The sequence below is a fragment of the Trematomus bernacchii genome, unplaced genomic scaffold, assembly GCF_902827165.1.
Source record: "Trematomus bernacchii unplaced genomic scaffold, fTreBer1.1, whole genome shotgun sequence".
In the NCBI taxonomy this organism is placed as follows: Eukaryota; Metazoa; Chordata; class Actinopteri; order Perciformes; family Nototheniidae; genus Trematomus; species Trematomus bernacchii.
The window spans coordinates 18,196,936-18,215,578 of NW_022987648.1; the positions used below are offsets into that span (position 1 = coordinate 18,196,936).

The 18,643-nt window shown below is 39.4% G+C and overlaps 1 protein-coding gene across 3 annotated transcripts; it reads left to right on the top strand.

Moving 5' to 3' along the window:
- The first annotated feature begins 1,457 nt into the window (after positions 1-1,457).
- On the top strand, positions 1,458-17,669 carry LOC117485774 (RNA-binding motif, single-stranded-interacting protein 1). Of its 3 annotated transcripts, none has more exons than XM_034134472.1 (13): positions 1,458-1,963; positions 5,285-5,442; positions 6,985-7,043; positions 8,464-8,555; positions 11,566-11,723; positions 12,579-12,658; positions 13,232-13,347; positions 13,679-13,728; positions 13,818-13,902; positions 14,171-14,221; positions 14,853-14,918; positions 15,048-15,128; positions 15,263-17,669. In XM_034134472.1, the coding sequence occupies exons 1-13, from the start codon at positions 1,913-1,915 to the stop codon at positions 15,332-15,334; spliced, it is 1,119 nt and encodes a 372-aa protein (XP_033990363.1). In that variant the 5' UTR covers positions 1,458-1,912; the 3' UTR covers positions 15,335-17,669. The 3 variants fall into 3 exon arrangements, with proteins under 3 accessions (XP_033990363.1, XP_033990361.1, XP_033990362.1); XM_034134470.1 differs by having other exon boundaries at positions 1,527-1,963; positions 14,808-14,918; XM_034134471.1 differs by having other exon boundaries at positions 1,913-1,963; positions 14,808-14,918; positions 15,048-15,162.
- Positions 17,670-18,643: the final 974 nt, after the last annotated feature.

An 18,643-nucleotide genomic window follows, 5' to 3' on the forward strand; every position in this document is an offset into this window, starting at 1 on the left:
CTAATGCTGACCCATTGACTCCAGTTGGCCTGGTGAACTCCTTTCCATGCTCCACTGATGACCTTTGCTTTCATGTAGGAACGGCATCTCACATAACACACACCTATGTATACACATTGTGTCAATGCCTTCAATAAAAGGCCACTGATGTCATAGTGGTCTCTCAAGGATAATGTCAGTGATTAGTCCGCTTTGAGGACCCAATTTTTCATTATACAGCTAAATTGGAACCACATACTCTCTATGATATTACACCAGTGCACGTTCAGGTAGAAGAAAACAAGTCTTTAACCATGCAGATGAAATTTGATTTGCATCGTTTCTGTTTTATTTGTTGTTGCTGCCAGTGGTGAGGCAAAACATCTGCTACCAACGACTAACTAAATCAGGGAGACCATGAAGGTTCAACAGTTTAGAGGGGCTATAAAGGCAGAAGAAGACAGCGGATAGGCCCACAGCATGGTGCTTGTACCTCGTTGAAGGTCACCATTAATTCACATTTTCTGCCACCAGTGTTGGTTTTCCAATCAGCAGGTGACAGTGCTGGGTAGATTGCTTTTGATTTATAGCCCAGCTTGTCCCTCTTACCTGCTTCAATAAAGACCTCCCCCACACACAAACACAATCCACCACGACCACCTGTCACTCACATTAAGAGGGTCCTACACACAGTCCATAATAGAAGCCATCTCTTTTAACAAAATACTATTCTGCTGTAAGACCTGATCCTTTATTATCAACTCATCTCCATAATCTTAAGCACACTTTCGACATTTCCTTTCTTTCTTCTAGTCATGCAGATTTTTTTTCTTCAGAGGTTTGGAATTGTCCACTGACCATTTACTCAAATTGTGAAAAAAGCATTTGTCCAATTTACTCAACATAATGGAGCAAAATGATGTATAACAAATACATATATATTAAGTTAAGGCAATATAACTTGTGAATGTTTTATTGTTTTGTGTAAAGACTTAATCGTTTATGTAATCTGTGCAAGTGATGGTTAAATGCCTTTTTGTATTACGAAGAATCTAGTTATAGTCTATTAATTCTGGGTGTTGAACTTTATTGTACGGGAAATGTATGCGTTTTTACTACAACATTTCTATGAATAACAATAAAACCAATATTCAGGACTTCATAAACCAAACCAATTTATCATGGTCATTTACATTATTGAAGCTCATATTGATCATCGTATTGCTGCCTACTAAATGGAATACCTTACTGCCAATAATAATTATGTTTAAACCTAGACTTAGAAGTAGATTTTGTTTGCCATTTGTTGCATATATTCTGCTTAGTTTGTTCTGGTTAAACGCAAAAACACCGAGAAACTTGTCAGAATATCAGATACAGGACAAGCTGCACGGTGGAATGTTTGGTATGCACCTTTAATACACGAACAAAAACAGAGGGGAAAACAATGTTGATCTATTATGAGTTTGGATACAACACTAACTTGTGTGGTTAATTAATGCTAACATGTATTTTTTTAAATAAGAAATATCATACTCTATTATCTCAGTAAGAGCGACTTGATTATAATCGAAGTCTGTTTCGGGAACATTGTTTGGGGAACGCCCCTACCCCAAAGCTCAGATGGTTTCTCCCTCCGTGGCAGCGTCATTCCTCCTGCGCAGCGCTGACTGCAAAATCAATGAAGCCAGTCAAACAAACGGGGCTGGGCAATCGAAGTTGGGACAATTTACGGAGGTTTCTGTTGCCGGTTAGTCGACGACAACAAGGATATGTATACAGCTAATATGTATAGCATTTCATTTATGTGTCCATTATCGGAGTAAGGAGGATTTCCATGTCAAAAACATTTCTACTTATACGAGGAGTTTGATATATTTCGCTTGAAAATTGTAGCTTAACTAAAGAAAAACAGCCCCTATTCGAACTGAGGATGATTTTTGCCAATACTGGAAACCCACTAAGGACTCCGTATCGCAAACAGGTAACGTAAATACGCTCATATTTATCAAAGGCTATTTACATAAAACACAAAGGTGACTTCATGAAAGTTGCTGAAAATGTCTATTTAACGGCAGCTCACAGGCTGAATAACTGACGCTTAAACAGAAAAAAAACTTACTTTGGGTTACGTCAGTTAAATTGTCCGTGTGGTGTTGCTGTGTGTGATGAACCATCAGATAATGCATAAAGAGAACAGCCTACTGTTCGGGCTGTGGTCCAGCCAGGTCCGACCCTGCCGGAGAGACATGGCAAAACAGTCTGCTCTCCCCTCTAAGAGCATCACTTTTTACACATTTTAGATTATAAAGATACACAACATGGGCTGGCATTGAACAACACTTCACTGAAACTCGACCAAATTGAAGTTTTAAATGTCCATACATCCTTTCTTAGTTTGTAGGCCTACCATTGGATGGCTTCTATTTTGTCAAACTCACTTTCAATGATGAACCCCAGGTTACCGTAAACACACCACATTCTCTTTCAGTAGGTTTCTCTATGTTGTACACAATTATAAAGTATGGATGAATGCTTGTCCACTGATGCATTCACTTTGTCCCAGTTACATATGGATTTTTAAAACTCCCTTTAGCCAAAAGATTTGAATAAGCATATCCACTGTGCCGTGTTCATGCTGTTATCCTGTGGCTCGAGCGCCATGGGCGAGGCTTGTTACTGAAAGCCCTGCGTATTTCCACTTCGGATATGACGGGCTCTGTTGGTCTGGAGCTGGCTGATAAGATGCCGTCCTCTCCCATCACAGCCTCTGACACAGTCCTGCATCTGAGAAGACAGGGAAATGTGTGACACTGACAACTGAACTCACTTCCAGTCCCTGAGAATAAAAAGGAAGTTGCACTCACCTGAAGCCCATTTTAAGGACATGGAGTTTAGGGCTCTTTGACAGGAATTCTCTGTAAATACTAACTTGTCTTCATTGTTTCATATGGTTGAGTGAGTGTAAGACATAATTGTAAAGTTAAATTCCAATAATTTTTTTTAGATCTTAAAGCTTTTGTCTTTAGCCCCATTGATTCCCAACATTTAATTGTTGGTTTTTCTCATTTCCTGTCCTAAAGTTCTAACATTAATATATTTATATGAAATATACAGTATTGACCCCACACTTTTTTTCAGGCCTGTTCATAATTGACTGTTAAAAATGAAAGAACCAGTCTCTCTTAGATGCTGAGAAATAAGTTGTAGTATCGCTTTATTGTGATAAGGGGAAAACCATTTGATTATGAGCCATAGCCTACTTTGTTTGTTAAATGAAGTGCAGTACATACTTTGACTGTATAGTATAATAATGAAACAGTACTTGCCAGCATTGTTTTGGCCCCTCTTCACCATCACGGTCATCTTGAAATCACTGGTTCAAATTTGGTGAAAAACGGGTATTACAAGTTCTATTCAGCGTCATTTAGAAAGTCATGTGTCTTGTAATTCCTGGCCTGACTGTTTTCTGATATGTGTATCATGTTTCCTTGTTTTACAAACATCAGGAAAATCCATTTAGACACTCATAAGTAGTTTGTAATTGAAGGCTAGTCACGAGAGTAACTGTGACATATTGCACAATTATTATAGTCCAGCCTTCTTTTATCACGCTTTCCGAGAATTGTAAAAACATTTCTGAATACTCCCGTCACACATATTCATGTAACAACAGTAGCAACATTATTGCTGTTGTCTCTATGGCGATTACTAAAGAGCAGTTTTGTCAGATCACCCAAGATAATCCCTTTACCTTTAATTTGTGGAACAATTTTGCTTGCAGCATACACTGAAGGCATGTTAATAACGTTATAACGCAGACTATGCTTTAGAGAACTGATACCGTGTTGTTATGGTGGAAGCAAAAGGGACTCGGGCCACCAATCATTCGGGAAAAAGTCTGGTTTCAGTGAGAAGTTATGTGAGGCTGCCGGTCACAAGAGAAGATCCTCTCGCCCAGACTTGGGTTGCTCAATCCTGTCAGCACTTCATGCTTGGGATTCCTTCAGCTTCCTCTCAGCTTGTGAGTCCTCAGAGAAGGGGGTTAGGGGGGGGGGGGGTATTCAGTGTAGGATAGTAAACAAAAAGACAGACTCCTGGAGGGGAGAGCTCTCAGACTACGACATCTGTGTCTTGTAAACATACAGCACAAAATTGCCCAATCACTGAAGGATTTTCACTTCTTCTCCTTTCACACAACAGGAGGCCTGAGTTCCAGCTATTATAAGAAATATTAACACTTAGTGAAAATCGCAGTGCCAGTTGTTGAAGTCGGTTCAACATTATCTTTTTTTTCAAATAGGGAAAATATACAGTCATACAAGAAGTAACTCAAACCCTTCTGAGCAATAAAGGGACACATTAATAAGAGTTATGGTTAAGATCCAGAGATGATTGTTTATGTTGACCTGCGAATAGCTCATTTGGTACCTCTTAGACGGTGACATTGGTGTCAGAGCGACAAGCCCCTGTAGACCCTTAATGTGCTGACTGCCAGGGTGTGATGGAGATTGTTCTACAGATATGGATCAGTGCTCTGTAAAACATTAATCCTCACACCGGTCAGAAAACCAACCATATACTAATGATGGAGTGTACAGACAGTTCTTTTCCTAAAGTGATTATATTTAAGTGACTTGGTGAGGGCACACAGATGCCATTCATGGTTTATTATCTCGGCTATTTCTCCCTCCTTATTTTTCCAACATCTTCAAGCAACTTCTCTTGGACATGGACAAGGATAAGACTAACTTAAATCTGCTTTAATCAATATTGTAACATTAACACTGGACCAAATGACAATGTGCATTTGTAAGGGGTCATCTGTAGTGACATACCCAACGTCATCACCCAACTCTGCATTTCCCCTCAGCTCTCCTCTCAGCTAGAGTTTCAGCATCTTTTATTGAACTGTTTTGGTTTTACAGCCTTTTGGTTAACTCTTACCGCATCAGCGTCATTTCCAGATGCCGTAAGCTTTCTTCAGCCTTGATACAACGGTAAAATGGCTGGAAACACAAGTGTAAATGCACAGTGATAATATGTTCAAATTGTGTTGATTGCTTTTTTCTGCTGCTCCAAAGTGCTGCAAAATTAGTTATTGAAGATTTTTTAAGTAGATAAACGCTGCTAGACCTTGGTTGCACTTCTCACCTTGCTGCATAATGTACTGTATCCAAGGTCTTTTACTACACTGTGGACTTGATCATTTGGTGCCATGATGATACACAATATTGTTAGATTACCACTCTGCCTGAACTTAAAATGTAACTACATTTTTCTGTGTTTTCTTCACCTATTCCAGCCACTTGTTGCCCCGTCGTCCCACCCCATGGCTCCCCCCAGCCCGAGCAGCAGCAGCAGCAGCACTGCAGGCTGGGACCAGCTCAGCAAAACCAACCTATACATCCGAGGCTTGTCCCCCTCAACCACAGACCATGACCTGGTCAAGCTCTGTCAGCCGTGAGTACCACACTTCCTCTCATCAATATCTGCTATCGATCAGCCATTGATCTTTTGGCCTACTTTAGATTTTTTTTTTGACATTTTAGAATCTAGTTTGAATTGGCAGTGGCAGTAACCGCTTGCCATATGTTGGTTAGAATACAAAATAGGTGTTAAAAAGTTACAGGTTAGTCTTAAATATGCCATTTTGTTATAGGGTCTTTTTTATCATTTACTTTTGTGCATGTACTTCCTTTTCTTCCTTGCTCTTAACCTTTTTTTATATATTTATATATATATATATATATATATATATATATATATATATATATATATATATATATATATATATATATATATATATATATATATATATATATATATATATTACCATATTTAGATTTAGATAACTTTTTATTTTATTTTATTATTTTCTCCTTATAGCATTGTGAAGCACCTTGAGATGACGTTCTTTTTAAAGTGTGCTATATAAATGAAATGTATTATTATTATTTTCTAATACTATGTCTTTGAATAAGAAATGGAACCCTACATGTCTGTTGAAAATTATTTAATATGAAATCCTCTTTTAATGAAAAATCGAGTAGTTTTGGACCGTGCATAGAGCATAGTCAGACACCTATGGATTCATATGTGAATGTTGGACATTCTGCCATATTAGAGGATCCTTTTGAATATGACAGAAGACATGTATCTTGAAAACCACACCTGTTGGGCGCAGCAGCAGAGGCTTCATATATCGTGTGTGTAGATAAAAGAGAGATACTGTCAGCACTGGGCTCGGCCACAGCTCTCTTTGTGCGCTGAATGCTTTATATTTGCCAAGCAGAGAAACCACCCTGGTGCCTCAGAGATTTTATTTGCCCTTTCTTCTCAACACGATACTGACTTTGCAACACAAAGCTGCCAATTCATTCTCTGGGTGTTAGACATATCTCGCGTATTCATTTTGGCCTCATGAGTGTCATAATTGTATTCTTCTTTATTTTAACTTATAGAACATTCAGATAGATTATAAAAAACAATACTCACATATTATTAACTTTGACTGTTTTTACATGTATAAACTGAATCACCCAAAAAATCACAGTTAAAGAAGTGAAGCCTTTGAGACTTTTTGTGTAGGAAAAAAAAAAAGGGGAGAAAGAGTGGGGGGTTTTTGCCTATTACCCGACAACATTACTTTTTTTCTCCTTTTTAATTCATAACCGCCGTGTTTGGTTAGGCTGAGGTTTGCACATACGTACAAGCATACGTAAGTGATAAGGTGTGCCTTTAAAAAAAGAAAGCTATAGTGCCTTTGGTGTGTCTTTATGAAGTTGAAGATAGTGGTTTAGTTCAAAAGGGACTGTTTGGCTTTGCACTCACATGGTGGGGATTTTCTGCACCACATGAAAACCGCTTCCTGTTTCTCATATTTGTACGGTGATGTCATCGGTTGTTGCTCAACCCTCCCTCCCTGTGTGTTTTATAACTGGCTCTGTCTGGTTCATACATAATCCAGCTACCAATTGCCTCGCCTTTCTACTCCTCCCCTAGGTATGGCAAAATTGTGTCAACAAAGGCCATCCTGGACAAGACTACAAACAAATGTAAAGGTGTGTAAAGTTGTGTTTCTCTTTACGACACGGTCCCACTTTTTTCTTACCTCTCATTAAACCAATGACGTTCCCTGTAGGATTTCACGCCTAAACTTCCTATAGAATGGTAGACATCCGGTAATTTTATGAAAACATCAAGTCATTCAGCAGCAATGCAGTTGTGTCAGATGATATGTCAGGAAACAGCTCGGCTGCTTAAAGCTGCCTCCCAGCTCATGTTATTTTAAGCCTCAGCCCTTGTCTGTTAATGTGTCACTGCCGCGGGTGCTTCCTGGGGAAAAAGTGGCCGACTCCTCCTCCTCCTGCTGAGTGACAGTGTTGGCCTTGGTTCATTTCTAGTAGACTGCCCATCTGACTAAAGAGGGATTTACTGATTCTCTCTTGTGCTGATCGGATTAACAGAATGCTTTGTCACTCTCCTCTGGATTATACAGATGCCAGTTAATCGATGTCTCTCAGTGAATGGGGAAAAGGACACTGTTAAAGACCTTAACAGAGCTCTCACTGAATTTCAGATAAAAGCCAGAGACGGCTTCTCCAAAAGCTTTGTGCGACCTTGAGTTTTTCAACATTGTATTTTAACTACTTTCACAACTATTCTGAATTTATATTAATTACTTAGACAAAGATTTACATGAAACTTTTGGTACCAAAGTGACCCATGTCTCAGCTGAAAGAGCCCTGACATAATCACCATAGTTAAGCTCGAATAGGTTAAATATAGCGGCTGTAGTTGAGGTTATGTACTACAGGTTCACCCTGTTTGTCCCTCCCCCCCCCCCCCCCCCCCCCCCCCCCCCCTGGACAAAAGGCTGACCTGAGCCATGAACGTCACGCTGGTATCTGCATCATCAGCGCTATTCTACCTCTAGTTTCAAAAGCACACAGACAAATATGTACACAAAAGCTCACGTAAATACACTAAAACTGAAACAACTAATTGATTGTTTAACAGAAAGTGTATTTTAATAATTAATTTATCATATCATTCTCTGGTTCCACTTTTCCCAATAGTTAGTCATTTGTGGTTTTGTTTGAGTTCCTGTCAGACATAACCAGACTAGGGATAGCATCACAGTTTGCTCTGGGTAATTAAGGTTATCTATGGAAATTGTGCTATTAGCTAACATTAGATAGACGAAAGAAAATGATTCATAATTAAAATAATTGTTATTTGCATGCCTAAAATACACACACTTAGATATACCTATAGTGCAAAAGTATAAACATACATACTGTACATTTTAAATAGTAACACACTGTATGTAAAGCTTTATTTGACTAAAATGCTACACCCACAAATGAACACACACCATTAACCATCCACCGCAGAGAGTTAAAGGTCAGCGCATGCTTAGTCGTTTCTTTGTGCTTGCTTTAGAATATCGTGCTATAACTGTGCTGCTTGTCTCCTCAGGATATGGCTTTGTGGACTTTGACAACCCCACTGCAGCTCAGAAAGCTGTGGCTGCCCTGAAGACCACTGGTGTCCAAGCTCAGATGGCAAAGGTGAGGATTCATTACAGTCTAATCCGTATATCACGCACATGCAAGTCACCCGGTAACACGGTTTCTCCTCCATCTGGCTGGGGAGGCGAGCTAAACCTAATCTACGTGGTATTAAATAACAGGACTGGAATCCGTGACTGCAGGGTGTATGCTGCCCAGCCATTGGTCCGTAGTGACTCTGAGAGTTGAATCATGTGTTGAAACAAGTGGATATTTGTGCATAAGTGTGGGTGGATCTTTATTTGATTTTATGCATTTGCACAATTTACCAACAGATTTAATGAGACGCAAGTTTGGCCTTAAATAGTGCGTGTGTCTATTTGATTTGATATGCCCTGTAACGTCACAATGTCCGTAACTTATTTGTTTTACCATCAAAGAGATCACTTGAATGCATGTGTTGTTCGAGTGAGTTGTTTGCTCTATCAATATTATCTCCACCCTCCACCTGCTGCACTCTGAGCCTTCGTCTTATTGGTTTAATTCTCTACCCTGTCCCATGTCCGTTTCTTTTTTTAAATTTAGTTTGACTCCTATAATTGCATTCATAGTATAGTAAATATAGTTTGAATACATTTAACATCTGTGCTCCACCACCTTCTTATTAAATATGTCACTGATTGAAAGTTAGCAAAGGTATTCTGTTAGCCTACAGCTTCCAGTCAGGCTTCATGCTTAAGAAGGGGTGCAGACTGATTGGTGCCAATTGCTAGACTTTAGGGTGTAGAGATTGGAGCTGCTGACAGCTGGATAATGTAGCAGTCAAATGATCCACCATATGGACATACAGTACTCATGCTGAGACTATGAAACTAGTCTTTTTGTCTCCTCCAAACAAACATACGATTATATTTAGTATCTCTACTTCAAAAATGAACATACCTCAAATTAGGCTTTATGCAGCAAATATGGTTAAAACAACAGAAAAGTTTGCAGGGAATACAAATAAATGAAATAAATAGTTATAATAAATTGTCATTATAAATAAATAGTTTTCATTTTAAACTATTACTTAAAATGGTTCAAAATGTTGTTTTAATGGAAATAGTTCAAACTATGACTTTTAATGGTGTGTGGACAGTTGTAATTCAACACAGATCCAGCTTTATTTTTCCACAGAATAGTATAGGAGATTTTACTTAAGTCACCTAAACTCTTTGACAGCAGGAAAGGGAAGTAAATAAGTGTGTGTTGTTATGGTAACAGGAACCAGTCAGGGGAAAGTTTGTTCCCATACAGCACTGAGCAAGAACCCATGGCCTCATTTCCCTGTCTGGGGATCTGTAGAGCTTCTTGACATGCCTCTGTGCACCCATTTTACTTTTTTAATTAAAATAGAGCAGGTCCAAGGGCCATGCTGAAGTTTAATCTTTGTATTGTGGAAGGTAAATGCCATTATAAAGTGTGAGCCTTTCACTCTAGCTTTATTCTCACTATTGCTGAAGCTTGTTTGGACTTAATGAACACTCTGACAAAGGTCCCTTTTCCTGTTATTTTATCAGCCCTCGATGGGCTTTCTCTCATTATTATTTCATCGGCAGGTGGTGGGAAGTGGCCAGATAAGAGTTTCCCTGCTTTTTACCATATGCTACTTCAATGAATATCTAGTGATACTTGACTATGTGCTTTCCTTTCTCTGTAAGGGACTCATTTAGACTTGTATAGGATGTTATTAATATAGGCAACAATATACCATTACATTATTTTAGAATGTATTATTAAGCAGTGGGAATGCCATTTAATAAAGGGACATTCTTACCTCACTCATGGAGGTTATATTTTTGGTTCAGTTGTTGGTTTCGTTTTTGTCAAACACAGTCAGATTGTGAAAAAGAAACTGGCCAATGTTCTTGAAACTTGGTGAGGGAGGAGAAATCTCTGGATCAGCAGGCTAAATGTTGCCAGAGGAAGTGAAAGAGCAGCACATCCCCGTTCCCCATTACCACCATTGTTATAACTGCTTCAGTGGAGCTGCTCAGTAGCAACATACAGTAATAAGACTGAGGCTGGACCAGGCATCTACCAGGTGAATGTGAGGGTGAAGAGTAACTTCCCTGTATCAGCCACACCTATCTTCATCAGCTCTTCTTCCACAGACATGCATCAGTCACAGTTCATCACTGACTGATGGTTTGTGACCCATCCAAAGGACAAACAGATGTCTTATCTCTCTGCAATCATTATTGTCCTTGCATTTCTCTTAGCTGTTTTTCACATACTGTACATGATTTTCTTTCTCCAAAATGTCTTTAACATGGCAAGAGAGTCTGTGTTAAAACAGAGGAACTGCTATGGCTGAAAAGAAAGAAACCAGCTTCCTGTTATTAACAATTCATCAAGTGCCTAAGAGGGAGGTCATCTAGGGGACACTTAGCCATATTGCTGCTCATCCCCCCCACCAAAGGCCTTAAAGGTAAAGCTGGGTCTGGTTGCAGAGCAGGCGGTGGCTCCATCATTGTCCTTTAATTCTGAAATGTAGATTTCTCTGTCAGTGTATTACTTGTAGTAATCCAAGCTGTCCCTGTAGCCGACTCTGTATAACACATCGCTGATGAATATTAATGGTGAGGGGCCGCTCCCCTGGGAGTCGTAGCCGTGTCTTATGTTTCTGCTGATGCTATTAAAATACAGCGAGAAATCAGCTGATGTGAGCCTCAAGCCGCCGTGGGCTGCATGCAAATCTCTTATTTATCACTGCTCATAGTGACCCTTTACTACCCAAAACCCCCAACAGAGACAGACGGGGAGACGCAGAGATAAGCAGAGACATGTTAACCCCATTACTGAAGACCTTATTAGAGACTATTAAATGTTTAGCCATTTCCACGGAGAAAGCATATGACATTGCAAGAGAAATCTCCGCCGCTCCTCTCTTCCTCCTTGTAACCAAAGCCAGTGTGAAATTGATACTACAGAGGAATGTTTTATGTGTTCCCGGGCGTGTTTCAAGCATTTCCCGAATAATTTCATTACCTCTGGTTTCCTGTTTCCCCTTCTTTTCGTTGTGCAGCAACAAGAACAAGACCCGACAAACCTTTACATCTCCAACTTGCCCATGTCCATGGATGAGCAGGAGCTGGAGAACATGTTGAAGCACTTCGGCCAGGTCATATCCACGCGCATCCTGAGGGACTCCAGTGGACGCAGCAGAGGGGTGGGCTTTGCAAGGTCAGTCATTTATTGTCAATGACTCATGGTCCTGACGTATTTTTATACTGGTGCCACATATAACATTTTAACAACAAAATAGCCTAACTAGAGGACATGCAATATGATACATTGATTTAATTAAATAGAATAAAGAGACCTCTTTACATGGTGACATGGAAATTACTTTACGACATAGAAAGGGGGACTAGTGGCAGTATTGCCTTTTTATAACATTAGGCGGCAACGTAAATATGTATTTTAAATGTCTAATAGAATAGTGCTAACAATACCAAAGGATTAACATCCATGCTATAGGTAATATCCACTACCAATGATAGGATATTGCTTAAAACATTTCCATAGAACATCATTTTTTTTCAGATTTTCTCTATGAATATCCCCTCTTAGTTTAATATAGAAAGACCTTAATTTCTAAAATGAATACCTAAAAACACATAGCTATGTTGCCAGGAACAAGGCGGAGAGAGCAGATATGTATAGACAAATGGAAACTCCTTTTAAGAAATAGTTTCGCAATGACTGGATGGTTTAATTATAGTATGCTATGTTGGCTTCCGCCACTCGTACTTGCACAACCAGACGTTTTACTGAAATACCTGACAGGCGAGGCCAGGGTCATGTGTGACATCACAAATATGTTAATGCATTAATGGGTCTGTGTGGACACAATGGTGAAAGGTTTACAAGTTGACTGCAATCGACAGAATGTACACTTTGAGCTTGCAATCTTTCATAATGATCCACCTCTCCCACCTTCCCAGAAAGGAAGTCGATTTTGGAAATCACCTGCACAATCTTTGTTTCTGCAGTTGTCACTGATATAATTATACTGTATGTCTTCTATGTTTTCAGGATGGAGTCAACTGAAAAATGTGATGCAGTCATTTCTCACTTCAATGGAAAGTTTATTAAAACACCTGCAGGTGTTCCAGGTAAGAACACGGTATAACTCATCTAACATTCCTAGGAGCCAACTGCAGAGATGTAATGAAAACATATTTAGTTTAACTGCCATGCCATGAAAGTAATATGTGAAAGAGAATAACAGCATTTGTCTTGTGATGACTATAATGTGCACACTGTTAATGGCTGCCGTGTATCGGCAGAGTGAAGTGGACTGCCGACTGACTCCTGCCTCCAACAGGAGTCAGTGAGTCTGCTGCTCACATACATTCAGCACTAAGTGGCAGAGCACAGACAAAGAAAAGCAGAGTGGGGGGGCTGCTCTGTGTGGCATCCACTCCCTCTCTAAGCTTTTAAATTGGATTATTAGACTGAAATAGTCTCTGCTGGCCTTGCCTCCTTTAGGAAGGGGAGGGGATTACAGCTCCACAGCTGCCAAATTAGATGTCTGCGTTCCCAGGCCGCCGAGTAAATGTGCACTTCCCCGACTCTGGGGAGTCAGTGTCTGTATAGCAAGCAATAAGAGACAGGAGTGTGTGTGTGATTATGTTACTCTGAGACAAACATTTTACATTATTCTCCTGTCCCTTCTCCCTCTTTAGTATCATCTGAACCTTTGCTGTGCAAGTTTGCTGATGGTGGACAGAAAAAGCGTCAAAATCAGAATAGATTTGTCCTGAATGGTCGCGGCTGGGGAAGAGACGGTGACTCTAGACTGGTAGGTTGTGATGTGGAACAATTCATAATGAGGAATAATAAATGAGGTGTATCCAGGTGTATCTGCAATGATTTAACAGCAGAGAGTATAACTGATATTACAACCTTTAGAGTTTTGCTGTTCAGTGATAAAAAATATCCTAAGGAATAAATTGCATGTATCTGTCACTCCTATATTTTAATCCTGGTTATGCACCCTGTAGTCTCAGGCACCTGCTTTCAGGTTTGAGCACAATAGATACACAATAGGTTGTTGCATACAGGATGATGCTGTGTGTCGGTGTTGCGTGTCTGTGCTTAGTTGCCAAACCTGTGCTTTCTTTTGTTCCCAGGCTGGAATGACACTCACATATGATCCCAGTGCAGCTGCTTTGCAAAATGGGTAAACTACAGATTATATTCCCCTGTAGCAGTCAGTATACATATTATTTCCTAAACTTCACAAAATGACTCTTTATTCTGTGTCTCCAGATTTTTCCAACAAGCATACAGTATTTCAAACAGGATGATTGCTCAATCCATGTCTCCTTACATGTCTCCGGTTTCAGCATACCAGGTTTGAATATTTTTAAAGATCGTATGTAGCTTTACTTTAAGATACAACTTTCCATTCATCATTTCACACATAGCAACTCAGCATTCGTGTTTGTAAGCCATGTGTCATCAGGATTCAGGAACCTGTCCTCTGGGCTTTTGGAGGTGTGGGTTAAATATGTGACAAAGGGCACAGTGGCCCTTTCATGACAGTTGCCAGTGAGCATGTGATCTCTGCAAATAGCAGCTGTTCAATGCCAGTGTGTTTACTGAGTTGTGTGATGTTCCAGATGCAGAACCCATCCTGGATGGCTCATCAACCCTACATCTTGCCCCACCCGGTAAGCGTCCTTTTTTTCTATTTCATCACTGTGGTTGTAACACGAGCGTAACATTTTTCCGTAAACAGACAGACACAATATGGGAGAGAAGTAGTTGCACATAAGGTGTCACGGATCCTTGAGGATTTACAGTACTGCAGTGTTTGTATAGGAGTGTAAAAACGACTGCTTTGGAGACACTAAATTAAGCTGTGTATTTGATGACAGATGACGAATATCTTACAACAGATGGGTTTGAAATGAGAGAGAAGAGTATTTTCTTGTGTTGAGTCAGAGTTGAAAACATTACAAGCTGCATCAGGCCAGCCAAGATGCTTATAGACAACTTGCTCAACTTGAGTCTACTCCCCTTCTGGTGTGGGCATTACATGTTAAGTCTGAGATTACTCTGCTTCCCTTCTCTGAAATCCAATCCTGCAACATGCAATATACATTTAAATCCTAGATATTCTGCATCCTTTTCGTCATTCTAGCATTTTATTTTTGATTGATTCGTTTTTCAGTAGTATTTCAGTTTTAGAGGGGAATATTCCTTCAATGACTTTGCTGCAAATCTTCCTCTCATCCTCTCACACTCCTCTTCCAGGGTACTGTGTTATCGCCCTCTATGGACCCATCTATGTCACTACAGCCTACTTCCATGATGGCCCCTCTTGCGCAGCAGATGAGTCACCTCTCGATGGGCAACGCAGGAACGGTAAGGGAACTCTGCATGGGATCACATATGAGCCCACAGATCATACCTATTTGGGAACAAGGTGTTTGAAGCACTTCATTAAAAATGTAAATGAACATGCAACATGACTCTCTTTCCTTTATTGTGCAGTTCATGGCGGCAAACTCAGCTATGCAAGGAGCATATATTCCACAGTATGCACACATGCAGGCATCAAATGTTCCTTTAGAGGTACGTGCAACAACATCACTGCAGCCTGATGAATGTAGGTCACTTTTGATGAAAGCCAAATACCATGTAATGCAATGTAAAGAATAATCGCTATTTAAAACAGAAGTTCATTTTTATTTTACTCTATGTTCCAGGAAAATGGCGCACAGTCACAAGTGGACTCTTCCGGCAATCATTCCCCATATTCCTACCAACAAACCAAGTAGTTCTGAGGTAACATTTGGAACAACAGCTGAAACAATCATGTCTACGGATGCTGAGGATCTTTTCACTGTTTTGCACAGGTTCTGCAAATGTTTAAGTGAGACTATTTTTGGTATCATGTTCAGAGAGAATATCTGACTTCATCAATATATATAAAAAAAAATGTTTTGAAAAAGTTTTATTTTCATACTAGAAAACGTTTATTTTTTACCGAGGATTGCCACAGGATACACAGAAGAATCATGGGACTAGTTGTTCAAGGTGCATGATAGTAAATATGTTTTTGTTGATATTTCCAGACTTCTTTTTTGACATTTTGAAAATGATGTTTTGTGCTTGCTGTGTGAGTGTTGCTCTGGTGAAGTGTTACGTGTTGTTTTCTTGTAAAGTGATTTCTCTTAGTACTTTAGATTGATCTTGCTGTCGGATTCAAATTTGCCTTCATAGTTATGATACACTGACCACAGAGAGCAGCAATAAGCAAAACAAAATGTTGAGAGCTTTTGCCTTGGAAATGAGCGAATCTTTTAAATCAATGTGTTATTGCTTTCCCCTACAAAACTAATAGAAAAGTAGAAGACATTTTAGAGAAACCGTTTTTAATGAGTCCACATCTGAGGATTTAATTCAATGTAATATTTATTTAGTAAGAAGACTTTTCATGTTTCTGGATGTTGGACTGTTACCTTTTTGAATCTTGCCTTTTTGATTACTTGGTATTGTAGAGTAGATGACATTGAACTTGGTGGGATGGGGGAAATGAGAAGGGGAACGTGTTTTGTTTGTCGTTCGTGTTTTTGTCTTTTTGGGTGATGTTTATGTTTTTTTGATGGGGTGTGTCTTTTTCACATTTGATAAACAAACAGAAAAAACATAGACTTATGATTGTGCAAAAAAACGAATTGCAGCCTTGTAAAAGAACTTAGGCAAAAGTTCAGCGAGTTGGGGGTGTAAAATAAGATGACTACGTGTGTGTGTGTTTGCACCTCGCTCTTTGAAAGGAAACAACCTGGGCACTTTCAATTGTAATTTACTTCACCAAAGATTGTGAAATAGTACATTGTTGAAATCATGTATCTCTTTAACCCAGGACACAAGTGACTCTACAAACCAGATTGCAGTTTGGATAGTGTGCCTTTTTTGTACAATAAGGTTCAGTTTTCATAGGCAATAGTACAGTACGGACACACACAAGCATGAAGGAAGGCCTGGATCCAACAAGTGCAACAAATTAATTTCACACATAAAAATGCATCATGGGTATGAATACGTTGAAAAGAAAGAACATTTAAACTATTATAGGTGAGCGTTACAACCTTCTTAAAAGAAAAATTCAGATAATGTTTTGATCTTAGTGGATTAAAGTAGGCTTATATTTCATTATGGTATCCTCCAGTAAGCCTGTGATTCGACCTGGTGGTCAGTGAGACCAGTTATCTACCTCAGAGTTTTCTTTCTCCTCTGTACTAGGTCGGGTTAGCAGGTCCAGCCCCACCTTCCAGACCAAATGCCACGCTCAGGAGCTGGCCACATACAGTTGTTTCCTTATAGGTCGTTTTGAATACTTTTTGATTTCCTTCAAACCTATTTTTTTTAATGATGTATTAGTGTAATCATTTGAGTAGGCAACTACATGTTCCTACTCATGTTCAAACATCCAGTTTCATAGTTTAAGCTGCTTTTATGGCAATAAATACCAGAGGCTGACAATTGTTTAAACAATGACAACAAAGCATGGGGTTAACTGGATCTGTTCTCCTTTAAACAAACATGTGTGTTGCTTTGTCGAGGGTCTAGACAAACTCACAGCAGCATTTCCTCTATAGTTAACTTGGATGTGCAACAAGTGTAAAGGGCTGCTGTGATTATACTTGAGATTTATGTGTAATGCCTAAGACTGAGAAGTAATACTGTCTTGTGAGGTGAATGCTGCTAGTGGCGTCTGAACCAAGTGCCATAGTATCTGGGTCAAGAGTTGCAGAGGTGCACATAAGAAAACATGCTCATATAAGTTACCACCATGTTGAACAGTCATTAAGTTATATGAAAAAAGTTCTAATTTATGAAGATTGTTGTACAGACAGCTTGAGAAAATAAGAGATTTTCATAGAGCTATATGAAAGTTTAGTGTTTTATTATTTTTTTTAAACTTGTGCCACACAATTGCCAGTGGTAACTTGTATGTACAGTTTAAAGGAATCTTTCCTCTGTAATTTTGTTTTGTAGTGTTTGTTAAAGCCAAAGACTTTTGTTTTTCAGTAGAATGTTGCCTAAGGTTTATTCTTTTCCTTTCTTTGACATTTTTGAATAAAACCTTTTAACATTTTCAACTTTTAACTGATTGTAAGTCAAGTCTTTTTTCTTCATCCTGAACCCCGAGTATGTGTTTTCACATTTGATTGAGAATAAACGGTAGCTCACCTATAATTGAGTATAAACAATACAATTAATTTATTGGTATAGTCTGCCAGTAAAATATACTTTAAGCTTGCAAGGGCTGAGTCCAAACACAGTCTCTGACTTTGTCTCTCACATTTTGATTGTTGTTAATAAGGAATCTGGTCTTATTCGAATTTATAATATGCAAGTGTTAATAAATAACATTTTGAAAGTAATGTATCTTTACAAAAGATAGATACAGAGGTGTCCCAACACCTCGGAGATGGAAAGTATCATGTATATCTCTGCATTTATCGTTTTTATTTTTAAACACAGAGAAAAAAGAGTCGGTTTTCATTGACAAATGTTCAAGAACACAAAAATGGGAGAAGAAAATAAACAACATCTGTTTTGTTCCCCCATGAACGTAGCAGCTGACAGAGGCCACTTTGATGACATTTTCCTCCCCTATAGCAGACACCATTATTGTGACAGTGACCATCTCATACCATACACATACATGAACCAATATTTCTGATTTTGAACTATATAAACACTGTCGCATGGTATTGTGGACAATATGTGTGGCCTGGGCAGGGTGAGTTCTGGGTATCAGGAGGTACGTTGTGGTGGGAGGAGGGGGCATCTGTGAGCAGGCCTTGCCATGGCAGATGGGTCCACACGGTCTCCTGCAGAGTGTTGTGCCACCCTACGGGAAGCCACCAGCTCCAGACGAGGAGCAAAACTAACCCCCCAGCTGTCTGTGTTTGTGCCACCTGCGCCTGCAAGCAATGAAGATGAAACCCCTTCCCCCCCTGAGCCTCTCTGCTGCCCCCGCCCTCCTCACCTGCTCAGATAGGAAACACCCTGAATCAAAACCATTCTCAATACATTTGGGCCAAGACACTATATTTAGAATCATATAAACAATT

Bases quoted from the DNA above. Each gene is read 5' to 3' on its own strand.
- LOC117485774 (XM_034134470.1), top strand. From the start codon at position 1,913: ATGATTTTTGCCAATACTGGAAACCCACTAAGGACTCCGTATCGCAAA. The intron at 5,443-6,984 runs GTGAGTACCACA...CTCCTCCCCTAG, and splicing joins CTGGTCAAGCTCTGTCAGCC to GTATGGCAAAATTGTGTCAA. The intron at 15,129-15,262 runs GTACGTGCAACA...TCTATGTTCCAG, and splicing joins CATCAAATGTTCCTTTAGAG to GAAAATGGCGCACAGTCACA.